This window comes from Pipra filicauda, unplaced genomic scaffold (assembly GCF_003945595.2).
Source record: "Pipra filicauda isolate LSUMZ 115617 unplaced genomic scaffold, ASM394559v2 scaffold3_size10097308_pilon, whole genome shotgun sequence".
NCBI lineage: Eukaryota > Metazoa > Chordata > Aves > Passeriformes > Pipridae > Pipra > Pipra filicauda.
Genome location: NW_024104532.1, coordinates 4,525,667 through 4,545,717, shown reverse-complemented (window position 1 = coordinate 4,545,717; position 20,051 = coordinate 4,525,667). Strand labels below are relative to the sequence as shown.

The 20,051-nt window shown below is 56.8% G+C and overlaps 1 protein-coding gene across 1 annotated transcript in view; it reads right to left on the bottom strand.

Moving 5' to 3' along the window:
- Positions 1-15,065, bottom strand: part of PPARGC1B (PPARG coactivator 1 beta) — a 50,384-nt gene extending 35,319 nt beyond the window's left edge. Inside the window, exon 1 of the mRNA XM_027718666.2 lies at positions 14,945-15,065. Within this exon, the coding sequence (XP_027574467.2) occupies positions 14,945-15,028 (84 nt within the window). The 5' untranslated portion in view covers positions 15,029-15,065. The remainder of the gene's footprint in view (positions 1-14,944) is intronic.
- Positions 15,066-20,051: the final 4,986 nt, after the last annotated feature.

Below are 20,051 nucleotides of genomic sequence, written 5' to 3'. Positions count from 1 at the left end.
CCAGACGCAGCAACTGGAGGAGTAAAGGTATCATGCACTTAACAGCAACTTCCCTTCTCCGAAATTTTAATTGGTCATTGACGTCAAGTAATTATTGAGCATTATTAATTAAGAAAGCATTTAAGAGCCTGGCTTTTGTTGAGGTTTTGCCATTACAATTAGTTTATCGGCCAACAGGAGAAACATCAGCCTTTGCAGTCACTTGGAGTGCAGCAAAGTGCCCATAATTAATTTCCCTTTCCGCAGCAAGTGTTCTGCTCTGACCTGCCTTGGGGACTCGCCTTTCTCCAGGTGTGCCAACCACAACAGCTCTGGAAACACCCAGCCACAGGGACCTCAGGAGGCCATCAAATGGGAACACCGTGTCCCCTCTAGCCTGTCACAAGCAACTACACATGGATAGTGGCTCTTTTCGGGAAAGCATCCTGGCCAGATGCCCTGATCCTGGGGAGGAAGCTGCAGGGTTAGCAGAGTTGAGTCCCATGGTCACTCCAGGGCCACCCTGCCTTCCTAACAGATTTTCTTTTTATCTCCTGCCCCGGGAAAGCTGCTGGGTCCCTGGTGCTTGGCACTGAGGTGAACTGTTTTGGCAGCTGAACACTTTCCAAGAGTTCCCCCAAACCCCTCATACACTGGCAGCACCCCCCACAGACAGAAGCAGGAAGCTGGAGGGGTGAGCTGGGGCTGGGGGAGCGCTGGACATCAGGACTGCCCCACCAGTAGCAGGAGGGGCAGGATAACCCCATGGGAGGCCTCTTGGTATGGGGCTTGAGCACTGCCTGATCCTGCCTTAGTCCAGGTACAGCCAGGCAAGCCTCAGGCTGGTCCCTCCGGCAGCAATTCCTGCCTTTCCATCTCTGCTGGGGCAGCAGCAGCTCCTCTTTCCCTGTGGGAGCTGGGGTGCTGGTGGATAGGGGAGGTTGAGAGGGGTGATGAGGGGCAGGAGGGCTACAGACCCTGCACCCCCAGAATGGCAAGCAGCACAGCCCAGCCCTTCCACAGAGCAGGTGATGCAGGATGCAGCCCAGCCCCGCGCTCCCAGATGGATTCTGGTGCATCCCCTCGCAGCACCCCCAAGTGCAGCACCAGGAGGGGCCAGCAGCCCCCGCTCAGCAAGTGGGTCAGCTATATATAAACAGCCCCAGCAGTGCTGGTACCAGGCACCTTCCTGCCTTGCATCATTGCCACCCTAAAAACCACGGCCTGGAGACAGGGGCTGTGGCAGCCGTGAAGTGCTGCCGCTCGCCAGAGGCTCTGCTGAATCTGCTCCTTCACAACCATCACCCTGAGGGCCCACACCTTTTGCCCTGCTCGCCCAGGACAGCCATCACAGAGTGGGGGGACCAGGTGGGACTGATGCCAAATGGACAGGGGGGCCAGGTGTGACCAGTGCCTGCTGGACGATACCCCCGGGAGGCCGCGGCTGCAAGCTGTGTGCACACTCCTCCACACAGAGCAAGCCCCCAGGAGGGAGATTTCTGCCTCCATTTATTGAAACCAGCCGGATCAGCTCCCAGGCACCAAGGCAACGAGCTCAAACCCCCTCATTAAGGCTGGGCAGACACCTCCTGGCCCGAGGCACACAGACATGCCCGCAGCATGCACCCACAGGTTTGGCTCACAGGGTGCTGTCGAGCAGCCCCACTGCTGCACATCACTGGGTAAGGACATTGTGTAGGAAGATTATGCAGCAGTGTGGTTTGGTCCCAGTATCTCCAGTTTGCTGCACCCCAAAACCAGATGCCATCCCCACTTTTACAGTTTGTGGGTGCAGTAATATGGGTGCTGGAGCCTAGGAGTTTGGTTTGGGGTGCTTTGGGCTGCTGCTCCCTTCACAGCCTCATTGGCACCACACACAAGAGGGATGGTGCTCATCCTGCACCCCACACGCAGTCAGAAAAGCCTTTTGCAACCTGCAGGTCTTCAGTTGTCTACAGCAGAACATCACCCAGCCCGGAGGGTTGGTTATTAGGGAAAAACACTTTAATGAGGCAGCTCATTAAAGGCAGGAACAGATTAACCCAGGAACCTGAGGAACTCAGCAACTGCAGAGCTCAAGAATAGGAAAAATAGGCATTTCCCTGGCAGCAGTGGGAGATGATACCTCAAAGTGGTGGGCTGAGCCCATGAATCCTCAAAGCCCTTTCAAAGCCCTGCACCCTCCTAGGAGCTGTGTGAGCTCTGGAGATGAAAGATGCTGGGAAGGGTGGACCATAGTTCGAAACCTATGAAAACACCCACTGAAATACAAGTGGAAAATACTTCATCCCCAATAGTCAAGTTCAGGCACTGCCTCCTCCACTCATCAAGCAAAATCCCAGCACCAGCATGGACTTCCAGCAGGGATGCTCCAGGGACAAAGCCTTTGGCACGACACAGCCCCGCTGGACAGAAGCGAAGTGGGAGGAGAGGCAAAAGCAAACAGAGTTCAGAGTTATGGTCACCAGAGAAAAACGAACCCTGGAAAAAGAAACAGCTCCATTTCCCACTACATCACATGGTTTGCAGATCATCCCTTTCTACAGCCAAAGGAAACACTGGTGACTGGTGGAAGTGTGGACAACTGGGGCACCCTGGGAGGCCGGGGTTACCTCAAAGCCACTCCAGCAGCAGGGAGAAGAGTCAGGCCCATGCAATGGCTGTTATGAGTGAAGGTGAGAGCGGTGCTGCTAAAGATAACTTTGTGAGCAGGTACTATTAATAGCAATACTATTGGGCTTTTTCTTTGTGCTTCCTGCGAGGCTCTGCGGGATTGATGAGCGCTAATGGATCGGGCCCTGCCACAGCGCCAGGGAAGGACCGTGCGCGCGCATCGCCGAGCCCACAGCACGGCGGTGCCATCGAGGAACGGGGGCCAGCAGCGGTGGCTCACTGAGCCACCCGCCACTGCCACGTCTGACCAGCACTGACCCGGCACTCAGGCCGAGGATCCCGCACGGAGCTGCTGGCGAGGCTGCTGCCAGTTTCCATGACGACTTCAGCACTTGGCGCGAGATGGAGATGACGGGATCAGCCAGGAAAGTAACTGAGCGGAGCTGGCGTCCTCCGTCTGCCGTGGCCGGCGGCACAGCCCTGCCAGCCCTGCGTGAGCGGCTGGCACAGGGCGAAGCCCCGGGAGCCTCAGGGCATCTGGGTCCCCCTCTCATTGCAGGGCGCATGTCGGCTGCTGGTTGTCCCCGTGAAGCGGAGCCTGCCCATCCTATCAGTCTCTCCCAGTCTCTCTCCAGGAAAGTGCAGTCCAGGTCCTAACTCCCAGCCCTGTGCTGGCCACCCAGCACTGGAGCATCCATCCAGTCTGTGCCCCGGCACTGCCCTGGGCTCTTGCCTCTGCACTGCATTTCCACTCCTGATGGGGCTGTCACCTCGGCAGCACCACCTCTGAGCGCACATCCCAGCTTGTGGCATCAGGGCCCTCCAGCACAACAGGCAGCTCGGCAGAGTGGTACCCAGCTCCCCTCTGCAGCTCAAGGAGATGCTGCAGGCTGGGGCTGAGCTGGCACCGGGACAGCCCTGATCCTCACTGGCCTTGGCCCCACAGAGGCTTTCCCTGGCTTACAGGTAATCTAAGATCAAGCGCTCCAGCCAGACGTGCTCAGTCAGATGCACAGAGACACTGCAGAGCAGTGGGGAACCGAACACCTGCAGCATATGACTCCCTAGCTGGCACGGCCCCCCCAGCCCCTAAAGAGCACTCCCTGGGGACCCCATCCCTTGCCAAGCTGCCACACGTGGCTGCTGCATTCCCAGGCTGCTGGCAGGGAGCTCACAGGGCCAAGGCAGAGCTGGGGGTAGCCGGGACCCCCGGCACCCCCTCCCACCCGTGCACAGGATCCTTCCCGTGTGCCCTTTTATTCCAGCAGTGCAATTAGCCTTGCTGACCCCTGAAATCCTCAGCCTCTCTAAGCAGCCATGCATTAAATCCCGGATCCAAGAGTGGAAATAGACTTTGTAAAAGGCTTATGGCCCTATTTATTACATTTTACGCATGACGGAGTCCGACAGCACGGCAACGGCGCTGCGGCTCTGCATCCTCACCGAGGCAGACAGACAGACGGACAGGCAGGGTCTGCAGTGGGCAGCAGAGCTTCGGCGGGTGTCTCCTCCCAGCCAGGCTTGGGTTGCCAGCTGAGTGCTCCCTCAGACACAGGCTGGCAGGGATATCGATCTAGATGAAAGCCAACACCGCTCTCGAGGCCGGGTAACCGTATCTGCCGCACATTTGTATTCCTTAGAGCGGGGCGGGAGGGCTGCAGCCATCTGCCAGAGCGGCTCGGGGATCCTGGGGACACTGCGAGCCCTCCGGATGGATCTCCACTGCGCTGCCTCCTCCCACTCCGCTGCACAGCCTTTACCTTCTGTGTTTCACCTCCACCTTGTTAGGGCCAAATAACACAGACCTGAGGAGCACATCACCAAAACACAGTCCTTCCGTCAGGCTCAGGCCACCTCCCCAGCAGGGCAGCACCTGCCTGGTCCCTGCCTGTGCAATGGGAGCTGAGGGGGCATCGCACTGGGGTTTGCAAGGTTGTACAAGGGCACCATGTGAAGCCAGCGTGCAGGTGTTCACCCACACATCCCCAGGGTCCCACCCTTTAGCCAGATGGCTCCTGCCCCAGGGGGATGGCAGAGGACTGTGTGAGGGTGAGTGCTCGCATGAGGCTGCACAGCTCTGAGCTGGGCAGAGGGCACGGTGAGGGGCAGGGATGGGCGGGGGGGGATGAGGTGTGCAGGGAGGCAGAGCCACTGTGTGCAAAGGAAGCAGCACGAAAAGCACAGAGATGAAGGCTCAAACAGCTGAGGGACCCTCTGCATTTCCTGTAGAAAACCCAAGGCAGCTCCTGCATGTCTCCATCAGGGCCCGAATCACAAAACAGATCAGGGAGCCCCTGCAGCAGCGCCAGGCCAGGGAGCTGCTCTTGTCAGCAAAGCAGGTGGGACCAGAGGGAACACAAGAGTGTCATTTCCATGCACTTATAAAGAGCCAGCTACAAAGACTCAAGCAGCATGTGTCCCCAAGTCCCGGGAACACCAGCATATATGGACACAAGCAGCCGCTCCCCACTTCCTTGGAAGGGACTCATGGCACCCTCAGTGCAGGGCAGTTGGAGATAACAAGCGACAAAAGCAAAGGTCACCTTGTGCACTTCCAAGAAACTCAGTTTCCGTCAACACTTGGTTCAAGGTGCAAGCCTGGCTGATCCAGGGGGTATATGAGAGAACCACCACACCGTGTGGTCAGACCACTCAGGCAAACCCATCTCCTGTGCTCTGTCCAAAGGCAACAAGGCATCTTGTGTGTATGAAGAAGCAGAAGCGTGTCCATGGGATGTGCACAGTGCCCTGATCATGCCAACCCCCACATCTCAGAGATGTGTACAGGTACTGATGCCCATGAGGATGGGGAGTGAATGTCCCCTGGCAAGGGGAAATGGCACCTGTGGGGTGTCCTGCAGCTTGGCATTTCAAAGGCTCGGTCCTGCAACTTTCCCTAAAGGAACTCAAAGGGTTTGATGCCTGTGGTGCACCTATGAGCAGAAGGACCTTTTCCCTTCCTTTGCCTTTCCACCCAACCCCACACTGCAGGGCTGATTCCACTCCAGCAGCTCTGACTGATCACCCCGAGGTGCTGCAGGGCTTTGGGAGGGCTGGATGTGGAGGTTTCACCCTATAACTCAGCTCTGCTTCTGTGCTTTGGAGCATGGATCCTCCCTCCAAGGGGAGGTGATGGCATGTTAGCAAACAGCATGTTTGGGTATAGATGGCCTCTGGCCTCAAATGGCATCGAGACATTTAGATGACCTGCAGGCCACATCTCCACAGGTTCGTGCTTCCCAGCTCAGTCACTGCTGTGAGCTCCCCACTGCCCCGGGACGGCTGCAAACCCATCCTGCTAATGGCAGAGGAATAATAACCCCAGGCCCAACTGAATGAGGTTTAAACTCCCCATAACACCCGTCCACAAAAGTCCTATACCCGCCAGGGCACTCGCAGGCTAATCCTCCCTCCAGAGCGGCTGCTATATTTAGGTATCTAAATGAGACAGAGTGGCTCTTTCCAAAAAAGAGTTCGTTTGGGTTACATAAATACAGAGAGAAACTTGAAAGCTGTATTTCCAGGTCCTTGCACTGCCATAAGCGAGCAGCAGAGATGAGGACAAAAATCTCCCCATGATAATCTTCCTTTCATTTCTTTTTGACTCAGCTGGATGTGCAGATGGGTTTCCAGCTCCTCTGGGGCAGACAGGCAGCAGGCAAGAGGTGGGAGCTGAGAAGAGGCAAGCAGGGCAAGCAGACCATCATGGGCAGTCCCTGGTATCCACAGGGAGACTGCACTGCATCCCGGATGGACTAACAGAGGAATGGAGCACTGCAGGCAGACCAGGCAGCACGGCCCACAGCACAGGCAGGAGGAGTCAACAGAAGTAAATAAACTGAGCAGCTCCAGCCCTTCCCATCCATGCCTGTCCCAACAGTCCCCCGCAACATCCCCCTCCAGTCAGCTGCCGACTTCCTTCCTCCTGCATCCACTTCCACATCCCAAAGCCTCTGGTCCCATGAGAAGAGCAGACACGCATGCACCAGCATGTCCTGCATACCTACCATGGCTCACCCCGGAGTGCTGGGGCTGCAGGGCAGGGGCTGCCCCTGCTCCCCAGTTCAGCTGCCGGGCAGAGCTGGATGCCAGTCGTGGGCACAGCAGCGTCCCCAGCAGAGCTGGGTGACAACTTGCACCATGAGGGTTTCTGGGGACACAGACCATGTGCTTTCATTTTCAAAATATATATAAATAGACATATTTATTCCTTCCTAAAAGGACATGGCCACAAGAAAAAATAAAAAAAGCAGCTCAAATACCATTCAACCTTTCAGCCTGAGAAAACCACACAGTTCTCACAGGCTTGAGCTCTGTTACCTGGGAAATGGGTTCTAGAACTCAAAGCCCGCATACACCAGTCTCCCAGCAGGGCCCACACAGAAACAGAAACTTCCTTTTTAAGAAAAAAAAATTGCAATTTTTTTCTTTTCATTATCAGGATGGCTTGGTCGTGACTGTGTGCAAGCTTGCTCAAAAGGAGAAATAGTGGTGGTGGTTTAAATCTCCAGCTCTGCAGAGCTCTGGGGTTTATGCTGTTCCAGGCAAGGTTTAAAAATCCTCTCCTCATTAAGATGTGGGAGGGTGGCTCTGAGCCACACACACCTGGCACAGGCAGGGCTGCAGGTCCCAGAGCCCGGGGCAAAGGGAAGCAGCTCAGCAGCCTACATTTGCAGGGAGCCAACAGGAATGCAAAGTTTAATTAGCTTGAAGCCAAAGTTGCAAACAGTTGCACCGAGGCACGAGGCAGTGAAAGCGCCAGGAAATCAGGACAGAGGGACTGGAGCTGGACAAAGTTCAGCCACGCTGTGCTGGGTGCCAGGTGAGCAACCTCTGTGTGGCAGGAGCGGGCGCTGCCAGCTCACCTGGCATGAACCACCGTGCAGCCCCTGCCCTGCCCTGCCCTCTGCCAGCGCTGCCTGCAAGCCCCGATCCCAGCACACGGACAGTGGTTCTCCCCCTGCTCCAAGCCCAGGGAAGTGTGTGCTCTGCCTGAGCACTGTGCATGGAGCCAAAGGACCATGGCCACCCCAGCTCTGCGCCCACCGGTGTCCACACACTGTGCTGGAGAGGGGCTGGCACAGGGACTGGCATCTGCAAGGGAAAGAGAGCCAGAGCCTGTCCCTGCTTCAGCCTTCCAGAGGAGCTGCACAAGTGCCATGTTTGACACCTCCAGCTCCTCACTGTTACCCAGGTACATGCACAGCAATGGCCCGGTGTGACCAGTGCTGCTCTCTGCTCTAACCCAGCCTGGCTGCAGCTCAGCCCCGTCAGTCCTGTGTGCACGCAAAGGGGATGTCTCCTGAAACACCCCACAGCTACAGATGCACTTTCTTCATAAAAAAAAAAAAATAGCACAACTCACTCCTACCTAGGAACTTGGCTAAAAATGAAAGAAGAAGGTCTCAGCAAAAATGCTGCTGAGGCTGGGGGATGGAGATCACACTGCCTGCTCCCAGCAGCACCTCCCCTGCACCCCAGCTCTGTGACATCTGGGGCTGCTCCAGCTGTGGGTCACCTCGTGGCAGGACAACTAGGTCCCCAGCTGTCATTTGCGAAATCTGCATCCCTCCCCCCTCATCTGTGCAGGAGGGAGGAGAAGGAACATGATTAGAGGCAGCCGGGCTTCCTTCCGTCCGCAAGGCACAGGCGGCTGCCCCAGCCCGCGGCTCCACTGCGGCACATCCCGGCTCAGCCCAGCCCGGCTCAGCCCAGCCCGGCTCAGCAAAGCTCGGCTCAGCCCCCCACCCGCACGGGACGCTCTGCCCTCTCCACTCGACACAGGATTTCCTTGCTCTTGACGTGCATGGAAGTTAGGAAATGAGGGTTCCTCGGGGAATAGGTGGGGAAGGCAGCTTTTGGCGGGGGTTGGGGGGAAAGGATGACACTTCCCACACCCCTCGCCCGCCACCCCACGTGCCGGGATCGAACGGGGTCCCGCAGCCTCCCCACACAAAGGCTGGGGAGCAGAAGGGACAGGAGTGATGAACTTCTATTCTCTGATTAACTTCTATTCTCTGATTCTATGATTCTAACTCGCTGCAAACTGAAACAGGAACCGGGGAGCCTGGCCGGTGGCGCTGGCTCAGCAGAGGGGCTGCGGTGCTGCCCTGGCCGCGACCACAGGGCGCAGAGGAAGAATTTAGAAAATGCATCTCAGTAAAGATACGCTGCTGCCCTGCAACTGTAGTCGCTGCAAGAGCCTGAGGCGCCACCTCAGCACAAAAACATCCATATAAAGCATGTACTGCTCATCCCAGGGGAGGGGAGAAGTGTCACATCAGCCCTGCGGCGCACGGGGGGCTCTCCCGCCTCGGCCCCCATCACCGGGCTGCCCTCGCCAAGGGGGGGGCGTCGCTGGATGGGTAGGGGGCCATGGGGACAGTGGGGACACGTGAGCTGATGTAAAAAGGTCCTGTAACGTTTCAGCAGGACCCTCATTGTACTCGGAGCTCCTGGTACTGGGGTGCCCATCCAGCACCCAGGCTTTGCCTCGGGACAGCCGGGATGTGAGATAAGTGAAGTATTTTCCCTAAGCCCCACTTTGCTGCCCGGAGCCGGCAGAGATCAAAGGTTAGTCTGGCTACTGGATGGGGCCATGTCCCCAGGGCAGCCACAGCGGTCTCCACATCCCCCACCAGCAGATACCAGACTTGCCACATGGAGAGCCCCTCCCCGGGGGGTCTCCAGATCCTTCAGCGCCAGAGATTTCCAGTTTTTAATTTTCCCTGTCTTCTTAATTCAGAAGTGAACTGGTTTAACACAGCAGCTTGCAGCAGCTCAGCCCTGGTTGTTGCCTCTGCCTGGGGAAGTGCAGCGACACGGGGCTGGATAAGGACAGAGCTGAAAAGACCCTGAGCACAGCCAGATCTGTGCAAAGTCCTTCGGCATTTCTTGGAAGCTCCCATCATTAGGAAAAAAAAAAATAAAAAACCAACTGCCATAAATAAATAAATAATAATTTGTGAGCCAGAGTTCAGGAAAAGTGCTGAAAAGCAGAACAGCCAAGCGATAAGGGAAGGGAAACACATTGGTTGGACCATCACCCAGTGCCTACGGTGCCGGTGCCCCTGGAAGTAGGTCACTACCTCACCTGACCATCCGCCCCATTAACTTCAACCTTTAGTCTCTGGCTCATTACTATAAGCAGAGGCAGCTCAAAACATCCTCTCCCAGGAGCTCAGGAGCTCCCGGGAAGGTGGTTCTGATACCTGAAGGCATCAGGCAGGTGGTGGGAATCTGCCCTTCCAGGCAGGGGAGCCGGCTGCCCACTCTTGGGGTGCAGGAAAGGGCTGCCCAGCCCATGTGCCCCCGGCAGCAGGAGACCTGCAGGGCCAGGATCGTGGTGGTCAGCCCGGCATGGCTGCACTGGCGGCGGCTCCGGCACGTACAAAGTTCCCCCCCTGCTAAATCACTCCAGGCTGCCAAGCAGTCACGAGAAATATAAGCCCGCGAGGGGTTGCCATGGAGCGGGGCTCAGCTGCGGGAGACCGGAGCCGATTCCTCCGGCAGACGTGTGTGCGGCCGAGGCCCTGCCAGCACCTCGTGTCCCAGCTCCTCGGTGGCAGGGAGCGAGTGCCACGTGCGTGGTCCCAGTGGAGCCTTATCTCTGGGGACAGCACTTCCCTCCTCCCACAGAGCCAGTGCTGCAGAGCCCCACAGGGTGGTCGAGCTCTGAGAACACTGCAGGGATGCTGCCCCTCCCTGAGGCCATGGGCACATGTGGCTTCAGTGGTGGCATTTGCCCTGCAGGTACTGGGCAGCAATAGCACAGACACCCACAATGCCTCTGCCCCAGCCGGATGATGTCTCCAAGCCTCCATAGTGCTGGGGGGGAATTCCCCCCCAGCCAGGGGGAATTGTGCCCTTCATAGAATCACAGAACAGTCTGGGTTGGGAGGGAGGTTAAAGATCATCTACCTCCAACCCCCTGCCATGGGCAGGGACACCTTCCACCAGACCGGGTTGCTCTGAGCCTCTTCCAACCTAGCCTTGAACACTTCCAGAGATGGGGCAACCTGTGCCGGGGCCTTACCACCCCCACAGGGAAGAACTTCTTCCAAACATCCAATCTAAACCTACTCCTTTCAGTTTAAATCCATTCCCCATGGTCCTGTCACTACAGTATTACAGCTCCCATGCTCTGCCAGTTCCCCAGTCCCACCAAAGGGGATCTCAGAGCCTGGTGGGCTCCTGCCCCAGCACCAGTGGGCAGCAGTGCCTGGTTGCACAGCAAACCATCTGCCAAGAGCCAGCCTGTGGCATCCCTGTCCCCAGGCCTGCACCAGGGACCATGGGACCCACTCCTCAAAACCAGAGGTTTGAGGCTGAAAGTGGCATCCCCCGGGTATTTTTCATTGGACAACCCAACCGTGCTGATAAGCTGGTGCAAGTGGAGTTTCTAACTACAAAGAGGCTTTTGACATTGGAAAGGTTAATGGGAGAGAGGTCCCTCTCCCTCACAAAGCTCCCTTTGCTGGAGGCCTTAGGTTGAGATCTTAATTATTCACCTGTTGGAGAGGTGCCTTTCCATTACGGCATGAGATCGGGGCAGGGATGTGCAGGCAGGCAGCAGGAAAGCCCACGGCGTGGGGCACCCCTGGGACACCAGTCACAAGCAGGGTGTGCAGGCAGGTGTGCAGAGGGGCTCTCTGAGGGGGCAGATCTCAGGCCAGCCCTCCCTTCCCTCTCAGCTGCTCCCAGCGGCTGCTCGCTCCCAGCTACGAGCAGCGGGATCAGCAGCAGGCTGTGCTCCCAGACTCTGCAGCCTCCGCTGCGGCGGGGACGGCCACCGGCATCCCCAGCACCAACCGCTCCCACTCCACCAGCACGGCCGCCGTCGGTGACAGCCACTGGGACACAGCCACCCCTTCCCAGGGAGAGAGGGGGTCTCCAGCCCCGGCAATGCAGCAGCCCTTGGATCCAGGCTGCAGCAATGCAGCCAGGCTGAGGATACATTCTGCACAGGCCCTTGGGCTGTCTCAGTCACCCAAACACCCCCCCTCCCCAAATCTTTTAGAGAAAACATGCAGAAAAAGCAGGATATTGGTCTGCTCAGTGAGGACTATCAGAAATTAGGGATGCATCCCTACTTCGTTACTAGCAGCGCCAACCCACCGAGGGCTCCCTGTGCCTCCTGCACTCACCGATGGATTAAGCTGTTAGCAGGAGGCTGGGAAGTTAAAAGAGGGGATATTGTATTTCAGTTTCATGTGATCTTTAAGCATCTCTCCGAGAAGCAGCCTGGGTTTTTTTTTAATTCTTTTCCCCCCTGCTGCAGTTTGGAGTTTTTAAACAAATGGAAAGCCGTAAGAGTCACAGTGTTCCTGCCTCTTGCAGGGATGCCGAGAGCTGCTGGCTGCTCCGTGGTGCTCTCGGCAGAGCTGCCTGGCTGGCACTTCCCAGAGCCTGGTGCCAGCAGACAAACCAGCTACAACCAGCTTCCCACCTCTGAGCAGCAGAGTTGCACAAAATGGATTAAGCAGGCCCAGAAATGACACATTTTGAGTCGCAGCAAAACAAAACCACTTTTTTTTGTTGCAAAAAAAGGGAAAAGGAGTTGGCCGGAGAAAGGCACATATCAAGTGAAAAACCCTGATTTTCTTTCTGTAGCAATGCAGGTACCACGTGAATCATCGCTGTCCTCAATATGTAAATAGAGGTTAGCAGGCACCCTCAGCTCAAAACCTAACAATTAAGGGACTAATGCAAATATCCATGTCAAACCTTCACCATGCATCTCCCCAAGAGCCTTCCTCAGGATTCCTTCCATGGAGAGGAATGGACCACCTGGCACCTGCATGCACCCAACTGCACCTTTCTCTATACCTACTGCAAAAGCAAGGACTGGGGAGGAGCACGGGGCAGAGAGAGGGGGAGAGTCAGAGTTCCTCAAAATTTCCACGAAGGAAATGGCTAATATTCATGATCTCATGGCCTCCTGACATTGTAGCCTCTCAGGATAATCTGATCTCGTGCTGGAGCCCTGGGGTCTTTGCAGAAGCAGCTTTCGGGCTCCATTGAGAAGTCAGTAACCCAGTTGTAAGCAGAAGCTCGTACAGTAGTAATGGGGAGAAACGTCAGCGCCAGCCCGGCCCGCCTCCCGCTCCCAGTTAGAAGGCAGCATGTGACAGAGCCAGGGCTGGAGCCTTCCCCGCAGTTTCATCAGAGGTTAAGGCACAAGCACAACACATGCTTACAACTTCAGGCAGTTCTTAAGCAAATGCATGCAAATCATAGCTGGGGGGGGGGCTTTTTTCCTTCCTTTTTCCTTTTTCTCTATTCTTTTCATCCCAGCCTTGAGCCCCTCTGCGCACGTGGGGACAGAGAGGAAATGGAATTATCGAAAGCAGGCGCCGGACGGGGAGGGCACACACAGGCTGCACAGTCCCCTCGCTGCTCCTCACTTTCTGCACCTGCAGACTTCAGACCAGCACTACCTGTGTGTGTCCCTGCACAGCTCCCTCCAACAGAGTGCATGTAGGGGAGAGGGAAAAAAAACAGGGGACACAGCAAACCGCATTTCAGGAGATGCCATAAACATGGTCTTATTTCAGCATAGGCCATTTCACAGCCCCAAATTTTGCAGGGAATGTTCACAACATGGTGGGTTTGCGCCAGAGAACAATGACAATTCACAGGATTTTTTCCCCCCAGTAGCAGTCTCTTTTGGAATAGGATTCCTAAACTGGCACTTCAAATGCTGACCAAAAAGCAAAAGAAAAAAAGAAGCAAGGCTTCAGACGCGTGCTGCAATCATACGGGCTTTTCACGGAAGCATGCAGAGAACAGGAGGATTATTGCAGGGAAGTGGAGCCAGGAACTTTCACCTGCCCAGGGAGCAGTGGGGCTGGCGGGAGCTGCAGCCTTTCTGCTGTACTTCCGAGGGATGACATCCCTCACAACCAGCCTCCTCCGAGGGACAGCATCCCATGCCACCAGCCTCCTCTCCTATAAGTCGACGGCTCCCTCAGCAATAATAAAACAAATCAAACTAGAAAACACAGACCGCTTACAAAATCTTCTCGGCCCACTTCTCACCCTTCCTGACCCTTCTGCTGTAATCAACCTGTCAACAGCTCTTCGTTAACAACCCAAGCTGCTGCCTCCCCCCTGATCTGCCCCCAGCAAGCTGCCCGGGTCCCGTGCCAAGCCGGAGCGCTCTGGAGCTGGTGCATTCGAGGAGAGGTGCCGGGACTACATCAATCTGGCTGGTGGCAAGACCTGCCTGGTTCTGTCTGGCACATGCACCGGGGGCAAATCTGATTTACCAAGTCTCGAGATCTTGTTTGTTTTGAACCCAAACGGCAGGATTAGTCCTCGTCCCGTTCCCCACACACACACTGTTTGCAATCCCGGAGCTAAACTGGTGAGAGAGCAAGGGTTGGGATGAATGTGCTCGCTTCACAATCGGAGCTATTTTGTAATCCGTGGTTATGAAAGTGAAGGGTCGGGGGATGACATATAACTACAGAAAACTCTTCCCACTTGCACCAATCCGGCTGCAAAATGCGCGGCCGTGCTCCGGATCAGTCACGGCTCCGGCTCCTGCCCGGTTTATTGTATAGCGCCTCTCTTCCAGCCCCCAAAATGGAAAAGCATGCGAGCCCTATAGCCAGCACGGCTCACTCTCGTGATCCCGCCGGCGCTGCCAAGGAGCCTTAATCTGATTTTAATACCCAGCTCCGTCCAAAAGACAACCCATCCACATTATGCAGCGAGTGACTCGCAGCACCGAGACCCCTCTCCCTTGTCGCACTACCCCCCCTCCCCAAACCTCCATCCCCCAAGATCCCAGCCCGTATGCGTGGAATTGACGCTTGGAATGACTCATCCCACAGCCCGGCTCTTATCAGCTCCCACCGCGCAGCCCCCTGCGGAGCCCCCCCCAGTCCCCCGCCGCCTGCACCGCGCCGCCCCCTCCCCAAACAAACTGGGGGGGGGGGGGCTGTCTGCGCCGAAACCCATCAACCCATCGACTTCTCCCCCCTTCACCCCCAAACTCCCTGCAGATGGCGGGGGTGGCGGGTGGAGGGGGGGCGGGAGTCCACGTGCGAGTGGTGCTGAAAGCGCCGGCGGGGCTGCGGGGAAAGCCGCGGGGAGGGGCGCGCAGGGAACCGCGGGTGGGCGGCAGCGCTCCGCACCCGCGGAGCAAACGGGACCCCCGCAGACCCTCGGGGCACCCGGCGGAGGAGCCATTCCCCGCACCCCCCGCTCCGGCAGAACCGGCTCTTCCCCCAGGTGCTCGGGAAGAGACGGGGGGGGGTCTGCCGGCTTCACCCCCCCCCCCCCCCCGCCCAGTTGCAGCGCGCTGGGGCCCCGTCCAGCAGAGCCCCCCCCGCGCGCTCCCTACCTGGCTGTCAGCGAGGTAACTGAAGACGAAGGAAGAAAGATCCTCATCGAGCAGAGAGCTGCAATCCGGCCCCGGCTCCGCCATCTTCCACCACCTCCGGCTGGGGCTGAGGCGGCACCGAGCATGCAGCAGGCGCGGCGGCGGGAGCCGGGCGGCCGGCGGGGCGGGGAGCGCCGGGGCGGAGCGCCCGCAGCCCCCGCCCGCCGGCTGCGGGAGCCGGGCACGGGGAGGGCAGCGCCAGGGAGCGGGGTGCTGAGCGCCCCGTGGGGTTCGCACACACGCGTGGGGCACCGGCACCGTCCCGCGGGGCGCGCACCCGCTCCGAGCACCGCTCTGTGTGTGTGTGTGTGTCCCGTGGAAGCGCCAGCGTTCAGGAGCGGGGGTGCCCAGCACGGCCGGGCTCTGCTCCACGCTCTCCAGGTCACTCCGAGTTGAGATATGTAAACGCTGGGTGCAGCGTGTCAGGCTGGGGGTGCTCACATCCAGGCTTCCCCAGGGACACACACACGCACACACCTAGGGAACCTACTGTGAGCGGTGCCATGCACACCTTAGAGTGCCAGCCCTTAGAAGCGGAGGGACTCAGGGGCTGCCAGCATCACCGGGTACAGCGTCAGACAGGAGGGGTCACACCCAGGCTCTGGGGGAGTTCGCCCACGTTTGCAGAGTGATGCGTGGCGCTTGCAGACACGTGTGGGGCTCAAGCCCCTTCCCCGGGGACAGACACCCGTCCAAGGAACTCACTTTAGGCAATGCCATACACACCCCTTAGAAGTGCCAGCCCTTAAAACTGTACCCAGGGCTGCCAGTGTCACCGAGTGCCACTCCACGGCCCCAAGGTCACTCCGAGTTGAGATATATGAACACTGGGTGCAGTGTGTCAGACTGGGGTGTCACATCCAGACTCTCTGGGGGTTCACCCAAGGTTGCAGAGTGCCCCATGTTTCTTGCAGACATACATGGGATGCAAGCACCTTCCCTAGGGACACACACCAGCCCACGGAACCCACCTTAAGCAATGCAGTGCACACCTTGAAAGTGGGGTCACCCAACACCACCAGGCCCTTCTCAGATCACCTCATATTGAGATGTATAAACCCTGAGTTTAATACCCAGCCTGAGTGTTGGGCTGAGGTTCACATCCAGGCTTAGTCGGTTGGGAGGACACACATCTGCAGTTGCAGAGTGTCCTGCGGGGCTTGCAGCCATGCATTGGGACACAAGCACCTTCCCCAGGGACACTCATCCAGCCAGGGAACCCAATTTAAGCACCCCTGTGCACACCTTTAAGGTACCAGCTCTTAAAAGTGTGGGCACCCAGCACCACCAGGCACCTCTCAACAGTCCCCAGGTCACCCCATGTTGAGATACATAAACCCTGAGAGCAGCGTCCTGGGCTGAGGGCCACTTCCAGGCTTGGTGAATCTGCACTGAAGTGGGGTCAGGTGACTGAGAGCAAAGAGTAACAAGGAGTGAAAGATCTTCAGATTTCCCGTGTTTTCATCTCAGCGCTCATCCTGCTGCTGCTGCGAGCATCTTGATGTCACGCACGTCATCTTTCCTTCTGGGGTTTTGAGGCGTATACTAAAAGCCCTTTCAGAAATAATTAATGACGGGACCAAAAATCTCATGAATGTTCTATTTACTTACCCGTAGCAATTACATGGGAAAGAGCAGGGCTTGGCACTGCAGCCTGAATTAGCTGATACACAACTGAGTGGCAACACCTGCAACCTAATGGCTCCGGATCCTTGAATCCCCTCAGACGGTCCAGACAGGCCTGCAGGGTCATTGTAAAGAGCTGACAGAGCAAAAGAAAGTGGAGGGATCTGGGTGGGGAGCTCTGCATCAGGCTCTGGAAGGTGAACAGAAGGTGCTTCTTCCTCTGGCTGGAAAGGCCCACTGCCTGTCCACATTCTCACCTTGCTGTTGTTTCAAAGGCAGAGCTGTTTCCAGGCAGTCTTTAATTCCCTCTGGCCTCCCTTTGGTTCATGACATGCTGTGAACACCATGCAATGTAGCAACACTGGGTTTTCCCTGATGATCCCAAGCCTTGCACCAAAGGGAGATGTCCACAAACAGCTTGTGTTATGTCATACTGGTGAGAGCTGGGGCCAGGGCGGTTTGGCTGCCGGGATGGGACAAAGCAACTCTTCCTCATTGCTGTGCACTCTATTACTAATTACTGTTACGAAGTGCCAAAAAGTTACCCGAGGTGCTTTTCCAGCTACCCTGCCAGCAATGAAACTTCTCTTCCCGTGGGTGAGAGGTCTGGGCCCAGAAACGCACTTCCAGGATTCACAGCTGCAGCTCACAGCAAGCACAGCGCAGAGCACAGCGCTGGCACGGAAGGGCCCGGGAAGGAAATTGCCTTGCTCTGGGGCACACGCAGTTCCATGCAGATTAAGACTCAAATTCCCAGTTGATTCTGCTGACCTGATCAGATGTCCGTTCCCCCCATCCCGCCTTTGCAGAATATGCAAGTGATGAAAGTGACAGAGTGATGAAGATGAGCTGAGAACTAGAGGGATGTTTGCCCCGTCAAGGCAAAAAGCAGGACTGGAAGGCCTCATCACTAAAGTAGCCTTTTGGGATGAATTTGTTGCACAAAAGGCGAGGTTCTCACTCGAGTATCTCATGATTTCCTTTAAACCGGCTGTACTCAAATAGGAAGTAACAATTCGTGGGAATTACTTGTGAATGTTCATTGTAAAATCAAGTTATGCATAGCTGTGTGTTTCAGAAATACCTTTTTCTTTCTGGTCTTTGTGCAAGCACAGTTCCTCTCCCCTTCCTTTCTAACCCAAGGAGATGAGCCTTTCCCAGTCCCCAGCAGTCACAGCCTGCAGGACACCCACCCTGGCAGCAGCCACCCACAGAATGCAGCTCACCCAGGCAGCCCCCTGGCACTGAAGAGTGTGAAGAAAGCAAAACCCAGCCTGTGCTGCTTGTTTCTCCTCTGGATAGAGATGGGTTAGGGGTTCTTCCAGCCCTGTGGGCAAAACTGGATGGGACATTGGGGTCAGGCTGCCCTTGTGCAGAGAGGGGGACAGGGGACAGAAGAGATGGAGAGAAATGGGGGCATCTTGGAGGAGTGGACTTTCCACTGCTTCTGGGTTTCAGTGGGATCCCAGAGGATGAAGTACAGTTGCTCACGTGGCTGCAGGCTTATGTTAACATGCTCAACTTCAGCCCCTGACTGCCCTGGATTTTTGCACAGTCCAGGTGTTTTTCTGTGCCTTTTGGGTTTTTTCACCTACAGAATGGAGATAACATCACTTCCCTGTGCCCTGGAACTTCTGGGAGGGTTGGTTGAATAACACTCCTAAAAAGGGCTTCGAAAGCACCAGGAGAGAGGTGAAGGAGGACAAGATGTTATAACTGGTGTTGTCTCCACCTCCTTAGGAGTCAGTCATGCGGCAGCCTCAGAAACATCCACACTGGGTAGAGATGGTGTCTGATCCACAGCACTTGAGCGCTATGGTGTGAATGGGGCATCATATTCCCTGTGCACACATCCTGCTCTGCTCACAGAGTGACTGGCCGGCTTCACCATGTGCTCACTGCTTTCCTCCTAAAGCAGACCCTGAGGTCTGTCAGCAGGGGAGCTGCCAGAGCTCTGGCTTCTGCTGCTCTCTGGATTTATGTACTCATAGAGGTGTCAGCCACAGTCGAGTTGAAATAAGCCCCTGTGCCCACCCTTGCCTGCCAGCCCTGGCTGAGCTGGAGCGCCCCATGACACTGCGCCGGCGCCGCAGCAACTCGATGCTAAGCCCGGAGGGGCTGGGGATACTATTACCAAGGTAAAATATAACAGGAAAAGCTTGCAAATGTCCTTTCAAAACAACAGCGAGTGAGTAATGTCATTGGGCCAGCGGTCAGGAGGGGACAGGGTTTGAAGGTACCCTTAGCCTGCCAAAGGCCAAGCATGGGACAGGGGCAGGAGCCAATGAGCGGCGGCTGAGCAGGAGACACCCCGCGCCGGGCAACCTCCCGCCTTCGCTCTCACGTTGCAGCTGCCTCTGTTTGTGGATGGCAAAATGTGGTGAGGACCAGGCAGTGAGAGGCAGCGGCAAATGGGGCTCCTCCGGGTGACAACATCCCCAGCCTCTGGTGGGTCCTCGCCAGCCCCCCGCCATGTGACACTTTCTCCTTGGCACTAAAATTAAATGCAGCCCCAAGGGTGCCGCTCCCACTGGGGACGCGGGGGAAAGGCACTCTGTGCTGGCAGGAGCTCTCTGAGTCAGCAGCTGGGTAAGCTGGGGGCAGCCGAAGGGGAAGGTGTCCCTGAGCCCTCCCCTAAAGCAATCTTCGTTCATGCAGGCTGCTCACTGGGGCCCCACTCCCCACGGGGCAGCAGTGGTTGGCAGTGCCATGCCCTGGGTTTCACTGAGTTTCTGTGCTTGGCTCCTTTCCACAAGCTCTGCTTTTCCTTCCCCTCAGCCCCGCTTGGCACTCAGCTCAGCCTTATCCTTCACCTGAAGTCACCGAGCACAGGGACATAGTGTCACTTTTCTTCCACACTTTCTATGTCTGGTGGCTCCTGATCAGCCATGTTCACCTGGAAGGTCCTGCCTCCTCCTCCTCCACCTCCTCCTCCTCCTTCTCCTTGGTTTGTGACATGAGGGCTCTGTTATGCTTACTGGTCATCCAGGACTGGACCTCTGGAAATGCTCCACTGGGTGACATGGTCCCTTTCTCCCCACAAGCCCAGGTGGAAATTGCCCCCCCACTCTCAGTCTGATGTCCTCTTTGCCACAGGGCTGAGGACACAGCCTCTGGGGCTGGAGCGGACCTGGGAGACAAAAGAGTGACTTCAGAGGACCAGCGGGTGCTGGCTGAGCTCCTGGCTCTGAGATCCAGCTTGTCCAGGGGGCAGGGCTGAGGATGTGCCAATTCAGAGGTTGCTGTTCCTGCTCCACGGTCCCTGGGCATCATTGAGGAGCGATATTCCACTGTGCCAGCAAAGCCCCTCATGCAGTCACACATGGAAACCATGGACACTGTGCTTGTGCTGTGGCAGAGACCCACAGTCCCCTTTCTTGAGTGCTCCTGGCAGAGGCTCCCTCCCCTCCCTGTGCCACCAACCAAGCTTGCTGCAGCTTTC